The sequence below is a fragment of the Pholis gunnellus genome, assembly GCF_910591455.1.
Source record: "Pholis gunnellus genome assembly, chromosome: 5".
In the NCBI taxonomy this organism is placed as follows: Eukaryota; Metazoa; Chordata; class Actinopteri; order Perciformes; family Pholidae; genus Pholis; species Pholis gunnellus.
The window spans coordinates 22,317,286-22,326,800 of NC_136531.1; the positions used below are offsets into that span (position 1 = coordinate 22,317,286).

At 43.5% G+C, this 9,515-nt stretch overlaps 1 protein-coding gene across 1 annotated transcript; it reads right to left on the reverse strand.

The window, feature by feature from the left end:
* Positions 1-4,486: 4,486 nt before the first annotated feature.
* Positions 4,487-9,515, reverse strand: misp3 (MISP family member 3). The gene is made up of 3 exons (XM_079160314.1): positions 8,317-9,515; positions 6,071-6,144; positions 4,487-4,800 (listed from the first exon to the last, which is right to left on the reverse strand). Exons 1-3 carry the CDS (start codon positions 9,416-9,418, stop codon positions 4,708-4,710), a joined length of 1,269 nt encoding a protein of 422 aa, XP_079016440.1. The 5' UTR covers positions 9,419-9,515; the 3' UTR covers positions 4,487-4,707.

A 9,515-nucleotide genomic window follows, 5' to 3' on the forward strand; every position in this document is an offset into this window, starting at 1 on the left:
CACTTTTCAGAAGCGGAGGTTGCAGCCTGGCTGAAATGTTAACATGTACTGTAGCTAGCTAAAAACATCAGATTCCAGCATGTTTAAGGATTATTTAAGCACTCTATGGTGTGCAGTCGATAACTGAACTGATGGGACAAATTAGCTGTTAGCGAGCTAATGTTAGCTATATGTTAGCTAGTTACTGTAGTTAGCCAAGTTACCTGCAAACATAATAGTGCACAGCTTTCTGATTTCCACATTCCACTATAACACAAGTTGAATACAAAAAAAGTCAAAAGTCTAAATGTTTTCACATAACTTACATAGTTAAAACTAACATACGGACAAAATGGTTGCTGCTCACGTAATGAGTACTGAGTCAATGGAAAGGGATGAATTGTTTTCTTCTTCGGTGTGGGCGGGACTTAAATGTGCTCTGTTTCTATCTCCTTGAGAACTACTTTGGTGAAGGTGCACCATATTTTTCTCACAAGCCAATCAAACTGGGCTTAAAGAGACAGACGCGACAACCGAGGGTTTCAGACAGAGGGGGACTACAGATATATTCAGACAGACGGTATGAACAAATAATTATGTTTTTTGGACACGTGAAACATGTGTAGACATGTTCTAGTAGAAACCCAAAAAAATTTGAACCTGAAAATGAGCATGATATATCCCCTTTAAAGATACTGGCATTTCCTGAAAAAGTCTCGTGTGGAACAGATACTCTCCTGAACCACCCTAGTTTATATATAAATAGGTCCTGTCCTCCTCTCCAGACAGTAAGACAGACTGCATGAATGTTCTTTTATGGTGATTCTCTGTGACTCAGCTGTGCCATTTTATTCCCTCTTCTCTTGAACATCAAAGTAACACAACACACACCCACGTAAAGCATTATGATATGTAAAAGGGCCATATGTGAAGAAAAATAATAATCTCTGTATCCCTTTTATTGTCTGTTGACACAACGCACACACATATGACAAACTAGAGGCCTGTGTGTATTGCATCAAACTCATTTCCCAGTTTGTACATCCTCGATTCCTTTCCTCACCTCCTCCTCTAGTACCGACCATAGGACATGCGAGCGGAGGAGGCGAGGAAGAGATGCGAGGAGGGAGCAGTTGAGGCAACAGGCGTTTAAAGAATAAGACATTGTTGCCTATTTTGTAATAACTACAAAATTAAGAAATTGTCCGTTTTAGCACATACACGAGGGTACCAGTTAAGAAAAATAATCCCACGATAAAAACAGTCAAAAGTAAAAGTCATGCTTTCAAATTGATGCAGCTATAGGTGAGCTAATTTACATGGCATGCACATATTCTGCACAAAAAGAGTAATCCAGAAAGAAATCTAGTGGCTATACAAGGCAATGATTTAATGGATATGGCTTCAATGTTTTGAGTCCAAAAGGCTGGGAGAAAACAGCGGGGAAAGTGACAGGTCACAAGAAACAAAACTCTAAACAGAAACGAAGACAAACCAACAAAGGCACTAGGCCGGTATCTGTGGTGACTGACTAATGGGGAAGTGGGAGCAGGTGAGCAGGGAGTCAGGTGACTGCAGGGCTAACGAACAACAGGTGAAACTAATCAGGGCGGGACAGACATTCAAAAGTGGCGGGAAAACACACAAAGGCAGGAAGTGAAGTGGTCTGGAACCGCAGGAGGGTTGAGTGACAAAATAAAACAAGAAATACTAGACTAGATGAAAGAGCGACTTGAAACAAACAAAACATAACGAAGGGCAGGGCACATGATGACAATACTTTTACTTTGTACTACACTGAAACTTCCTGTTCAAAAAGTTTCCTGGAAAGATGTTATTTCATATGGGAAATAGAGGAAGGTTTAAGTGGTTACATTTCCAATCAATCAATTTAAATGAATTCCTTGTATTAATTAATTCATCAGTGCTAAGTATGTCAACACATACAAAAGGGTACGTTTTCAATGATAAACGAGTGATGAATAAATATTCACGTGGGTGTAATTTGAGCTATAATTTCAAGGGATGCAGTAAAGCGTCACAAACATTTCTCCCAGAAATTTTGTGAATTAAAAGTAGCAGAAAATGGCGGCACTCAAGCACGTACAAGTACCTTAAAGCACACTTAGTAACAGTGTTTGAGTGAAAACACTTAAGTTACATTCCATCACTGCAAAGGAGAGTTTATCTCCACGCACACACACACACACACACACACACACACACACACACACACACACACACACACACACACACACACATCCCCTTCCCTTCCTTTCATGCTTTTGTCCCCTTCACAAAGAGGCATTACAAGAGCGCCGGCTGATCCTCTAAACGCCTGACTGTCTTGCACAATGCTGCTTCGATGACTTTGTGCCAGCCGGACTTTGGAAGCCGGTGATAATGAAATATCATGGAAATGAGTCAGCGGGTGATGGACAGGTGTGCAGGTTTATTTTTGGGTCACCACTTCTGGAAAGCAGCCAGATTAGATATCAGAGAGAGAGAGAGAGAGAGAGAGAGAGAGACAGAGAGACAGAGAGAGAGAGAGAACTTGGAAGGAGCAGTTTAATGTGTGATTGTCTGAGCATTAAAAAATGAATCTTTAATCTTTGACTCTGACATTAATCATAGCGAATAAAACAGAAACTATACTGTGTGTTACAGCTCTTCTCCTCAGCGCCAAGCTTTAAGTCTTTTAGGGAGCGTAGTTCGTTTGCTATAATTTGTTTTCAAATATGTTCACAGACTGCACATCACATGCTGTGATGCCCAGACATTTGGTAATGTGCCATCAGACCTTGCAGCGGGGCAATTTGAGGAAAGTTGCCTTGTGAGGAACGGAGCTTATTAATAATTTTGAGCACTTAAGTGGCTGCAGCATAATAATAATGTACTGGCAGTGTCGGCGGGCTGCGTCCAGTCAGAATGAGGTGATGAATTATTCACAGGAGATTGGGAGGTCAGTAAAGCGTGGTCTGCTGATCTCACCTACACACACACACACACACACGCACACACACACACACACACAGGTCCTCTGTGGCATTGATGCTGCTTAATTCTAGCAAAGCATCTCATCTTCTTCCAAAGCTGTATCCATGGTGACACATTTTCTCTTTGACCCCCGACAGTGCGAGGGACACAAATAAAGACAGCACGTAGAGAGGAGAATTGTTCAGAGGAGCAGTTACATGTATGCTGCGGCCAAAACATAGCGTCGGTGCCATCGGGTCAAACTCTGAAAGAGAAAACGCACTAACGTGGCTCCATTATGGACTTCAGCAAACCTTAAAGGGACAGTGTGCCGCATTTGGTGCCTTCCAGTGGTGGGGTTGCAGATTGTAACCAACTGAATACCCCTCCGCTTACTATTCCCCTTCCAAGACTGCGGTAATGTGAGCGTAGTTTCAGGTGATTATACACAAATTAAAACATGGTTCTGAATATTATATTCCATAATAGAGCCCTCTAAATCCCACCAGCTGTGCCTTTCAATTAGTTTATTTTAGGCTGCTGTGCAGCATTAGTTTGTAGAATAATACTCCATGAATTACCGTTATATCAATTCTGCCAGTCAGTTACAAAAATAAGATAAAGGAGACAACCTTAATTATGTGTATCAAGTGTCACTCCAAAATACTTACTTATACTGCATCATTTGAAAAATCTCACAAGTCTAAACAACAGAGCAGCTATTATTTGAGTATTAAGTGTGCATTATGTGGCACCATCCAGCACTGAAATCCTTCCTCAAGAAGGTGCTTTAATGCACTGTAATCCAGCTTTCAGTGGGGATGCGAGAAAAATAACAAAAGAAGGAGCCATTAATGGATTACGACTGGTGCGATAATTCAGAAGAGTTACCAAATTATAAGGAAGACAATAGCGCTGAGGTTAATTATCTTTGTGAGTGTTGGTGTTGCACTGGACTCCATTATGCTAAAAAGGTGTTTCTAAGTTTCCGTCTCTTCATACATGTAAATGAGTCCATTATAATGCCGTCAAATACAACCCCACCACTGACGATACAGTTTAATCCACAGCTCTCTGACACAATGTCAATAACAGACTGAGATACACAAAGGTGTGATTTATTGCTCGGTCAACTATCATATGGGACCGCATTAGATTGTACAGGTGTAATAAACAAGAATCTCGGTGTAAGACATCGCTGAAGGCATAACATCGGTGATGACGCATTGTTTTTCGAACTGGAAAATGTTTCACTCAAGCTATTTTCAGGAAACAAATAACTCATTATTATTCCAAAATCCCATTCTCCCTAAATTTACATTTCTCCTTTCTCCAGTGCAGTTATTATTATTTCTTTGCCTTTTTACATTCTTTAGTCTCAGAGTTTTCCAGCACCAGAAACAAACCAAGGGTTTATCCACTAATAGGTGGCCCTCCTCCTCCTCCTCCTCCTCCTCCTCCTCCTCCTCCTCCTCCTCCTCGATAAAGGACTCTTCAGGGTTTTCAGTCCACCACCAATCCTTTTCCTCGCTCCCAATCCTCCTGACCCCCTTTGTAGCCTCAATCCCTGACCTCTTTCTCGCTTCACATTCTCTCTTTCCTCCTCTAGTATGCTCCCACTTTCCTTACACTGCTCTCCTTTTTTTTATTTCACAGTCTTTCAGCCCTTGACTATTAAACTTGACAGAAATAAACTACGGGTCTCGGGTAACCTTCCTCCCTACTCCAGTTTTTCGCTCCATCAACATCTCCTCAGTCTTCCATGTTGTGTCCGTTGACTAGACCTGACTCCCAGTGTTGTACCAGAGGGGTCTTCTGTCTCGGGGTCCGGGGACTCTGGGGGACCTGGGTGAAAAGACGGGAGAAAAGGACAGAGGGAGTGAGTGGTGATTCCGAAGTAAAAGATGGCGGAGACAGGATGAAAGCTGGAGTAGAAAAATAAAAGTGAATTCAAGAGCAGAAACAACAGATGTGTGGGAGCAGGAGGCGAGACCAATAAGCCAAAACAGGGGGAAAAACGGAGCAAGAAAAGATAAAAAAAAGAAACGGATGGATTTCTTTCCTCTAGAGGACATCTCGTTGGATGAGCATCATTAGCTCTGCGAGTCAGAGGGAGGTTAATGTGACTGTGATCCAACACCGTGTTCGGTGTGACTCAGTCAACAACTGAGACCAATTTCTCCTGCGATCCTGCGTCTATTCTTGAACTCTAATCAGGAACCAGGTTGTGCAGAAAGCAGATAACCAACCAGCAGAGAGAGAGAGAGAGAGAGAGAGAGAGAGAGAGAGAGAGAGAGAGAGAGAGAGACGCATGAGGAAGGCAGAGGAAAGAGAGCAAAACGTTGCTAATGCCAGCGTCAAACTGAAGCGTGCAGCTAAAACGCAGCGTATCAATGCCAAACTGAATTAAAGAGCTAAAGCAGCACTCAACTCTAATCAGAGATACCACAGTTTCAAAGAGATGCAAGACCCACAAGGCAGGTAACGGAAATCAGTGGGATTGTCGATTGACTTTTCTCTTTCTCCACTATTGACTACACATTCCCGCCCGCACACTCACACACTCACACACTCTACAGTCTCTCCCTCCCTCTCTGTCTCAGAGCTGTTCTCCTTCTTCTTCTTATCTATAAAGATAAGCTTCTTACTGTGTGTTCAGTATGTTATCAGATGTTTGTGGCCCATATTTGATGCAAAAGAGATGCTGACATCCTCCCAAGAGCCTTTCGTCATTGGACCCGTTTCAATTCGGGGCAGTTTTAAACACACACGCTCGTATTCATGCCCGCTGAGAGTCTGAACTAAACCCCTTCCCCTCCCAAAGCGACGTTGCGATTCCTATATGAACTCTCTGTTGAAGAAGCTTTATGATTGAGGAACCTGATATCCTTTTGCCTGCATTTGAGGGAGACTCAGGAAGGTGATTTGCCTACATTTTCATGTCCTATACCAAGTGTACTGGTGTTTTATCCAGCAAATAATCTCTGGTAATGTCACCGTGAGGCCTGGTGTTTTTCCACTTGGTCAAATGTTCAGAAGGTTATAGCGAGCAACAGTGTAAAGGGCGTTGTAATGTAATGTAATTGCGTTAGGTAGATTGCCAGTGCTGACTCACCTCTGGCCGGTCAATCCTCTCCTCTTCAGCCTGGGCCGGGGGCCACATGCCGAACTTGCCAACTGACTGGCGTGCTGCGAGAGAGACACAGAGGGAATAAATGAAAAAGGCTGAGCAAGAGTTGGCAATGAGGTAGCAATGAGGCAAAGGTTGTCCCTGTGATCTCTGTCTGTGCTCGACACTGTGAGCAAAGAAGCCTGCTTGAAGCAAATTAAAGAGTCAACATGAAGAAGCGGAGAGGAGTGAAGAGGGAATTATGCTGCTTTTACCTGCAATCAGGCGGACGGGTGACACATTCTGGTTGGCACGGTAAAAACAACGGAATGGCAGGATGGCAAAATGAAACATATGTTGCTATGGTGATGGAATGATATATTAAATAAAATCAGTTTGTGTCTACTATTTTATGTAATGCATGTGGATGTAAAACTTTATATTGCTAATTTAAACAATGTTCTCCTTGCGTGAAGGAGTATCATCAACGTATCATCCAGCTGTAAATTCTGTGCAGAGTTGGACGGCAATGCCGTCTGCTGTTACCTCCTTCTACCATCCTCCTCTCGTCCACTAACATGATTTCTGGTTTGCTTTACCGCCCGCCTGATTCCACGTGAATGCAGCATCAAGGGAAAGAAATGTGAACATCACCTTGGTGAATGACAAACAAAAAGTAGGCACCGGAAACGAAGGAATATAAAAAAAGGTTGCATAACTCATTGTCTGTGAAATACGTGATTGTTCATTTACCATCAATGAGTCATGGTCATCAAGGTACTGTAATAGGACACCACACCCTGATCGCTTTGTCACACAGTTGTGAACACTTTCATTCACATACAGTCACAAAAAGCACGTTGGCAACCCTTCCTGCCGACAAAACACAAACATACAGCACTGCAGTCTGTTGTCTGACGTACGCAGCCACACACACCTGCAGATGAAGTCAAGCACCTCCTCATCAAAAATGTGGTCATTTGTTGAAGCTAACTATTTGTTTGATGAAGTTTGAATTCATACATATATATATATATATATATATATATATATATATATATATATATATGTATATGTGTATGTATATCAGCCTAGTCTCCTAAAAATTGCGTTCCAATACAAACGAAAACGGCATTGTTAATTACGTTTCGAGGGAAACAGATTTTCTCCTGGATTATGTTTGTTTTTGACGGATCACAAATACATTTGTAATCATAGGAGGTCGAGGGCGACAGATGGGTTAAACAAACACAGGACTTTCACCAAGTCAAGCGCTGTTCGTGTCCCGAGTGAAACTAAAAGTCAAAAGTTGACTTATTTTCATGTACGTCTGCAACTTAAATAACGTAACAAACATAACAAACGTAACTTATTTTAAACCAAACCATGATGTTTTACCAAACGCAACCAAGTCATTTCGTTGCTTTTCCACTTTGTTTCAATTTACAATGTTAACTAAGTGTTTAAGACTACACTATTGTGAGAGAAAATAAATTTTTCTTCGAAATGTAATTGAGAATGCAGTTCAGTTGTATGGGGGCATAATTTTGGCGGAGACAGGGTTGATGTATTATGTATCACTTAAGCTTCACTAACCCCCTGACAGCTGCAGAAGTACCCCTGGTTGGGAATCACTGCTAAACAGTGCAGCACACACAATCGCAGCAAAGTTGAAATCACACAGAGATGGATGTTAATAACTTGTCCTCTCAGCAGGCTGTATTGGCAGCACTGTATTTCACATTTGCTCTTGTTGTCATAAGTCTCCATATCACCATAAGAACTTAAAAAAACTAAGTTGTATGCACTTTTCGAATGCTTCATCCCAAAATTGGACTCTTCCAACGTGTTCCTTTCCTGCTGACACAATAAAGTGTCGAGATATAACTCAGGGCTTTTGCTCATCTCAGCTTTTGCAATTAATATGACTGGCTAGGCGCTATATTTATTGTGAAGTTACAGAATTTTGTTTTCTTGTCAGCCAGCTTATGGTCCCCGGTGCAAAATGATTGCTCAAAGCAGCCAACGCTGATTTTGAAAGCTGTTTAGAGGTTTTCCAATGACCATGAGGAAAAATTATATAATGTACTGTTGGGGGGGGGGGGGGGGGGGGGGTTACATCATCTCACCACAGGTGTAAAGAATGGCACACATAATTCCACACGCAAGCATACTTACACACAAACACATTGTCTGTGTGGGTTCAGTCGTACCCACATACACACACTTCAAACACTCGGCGCAATACCAACCTGCTGTGGGTCTAGTTCCCCCTCTGGATGACGAGCCAGGTGAGTCAGGAACAGCCAGTCCATTCAGGGATAACGAAGAGGACAACGTGGTGACTGGCCTCCCTCCTCCTACCCGCTCTCCTGTGCCCCCATATAGACTGGCCCTCTGCTTGTGAAGCTCCTTTTCCCTCTCTTGAGCCTCCCGGATGTCCTGCTCCACTTTAATTAAATTTGTTGAGGAGCGCAGCTTAAAGAAGGGGTTCTCCTTAGGTGCCTCCTCATCCTCGTCCTCTTCCCGCTCTCTCACTTTAATCCCACCATGTCCACCTGTCCTGGATGATGAAATATCAGGACGTCCAGAATCGACGACAGCGACGGGCTCTGCCTCTGGTTTGGCGTGGCAGAGCTTCTGCGCTGGAACACTCAGATTGCTCTCTCGGATGATGACCTGACAGGCTGGCGCCTCAGAGAACCCTGGTCCTCTGGGAGTCCAAGCAGAGGCACCTCCTTCTTTGGCTAAGCTTGGGCTTGGAGTGGGAATCCTCTCCACATATGAGCCTCCTATGGTGGATGCCTGCAAGGAGATGTCCTCCTGGGTCTCCAGGGTTGAAATGTCACTGGTGGAGGACCAGGACGTGGCCTTACTCCGAGTTGACACATTCAAAGTTAAGTCACTGGGTTTCTGAAATGCCTCAAAAAGCTGTTTTCTCTCCTTGACTTGGCGCACAGTGCCTTTGTCATAGAAGCCTGGAACTTTTCCAAGCTTCACTAGATCTTGTTCCCTCTGGGCCTCCTCGTGGATCTCGTGCTGCATCTTTTTCCCCGCAAACTGCCTGTCTTTGCCTTGACTCCTCTCAGACTTAGCATTTTCGGACTGGCAGAGAACAGTTTTCCTTAAAGGGATCTCTACGTACTCTGGCGAAGTGGGTGGATTCGGAAGCCCTCTGGATCTTCTCAGGCTGTGTTCACGCTCTACAGCCCGTCGGATCTCCCTCTCAATGGGAGTCTCTTTGGACACAGCTGCTGGAGAGACTGTAGAGATGCCCTCCAAAGTGCTGCATGGGGAGAAGTCCGCTGAAACTCCACTGTCGCTCTGGCTATCATCACACGAGTCACTCTCCATCCTGCCGTGTTTAGCAGACACAAAGCTTTTTTGTTTTTCTGTCTTAACCTTTTCCGTTTGGACCGTTTCTGAATATTTCAACAGTCCTCCGCCGCGT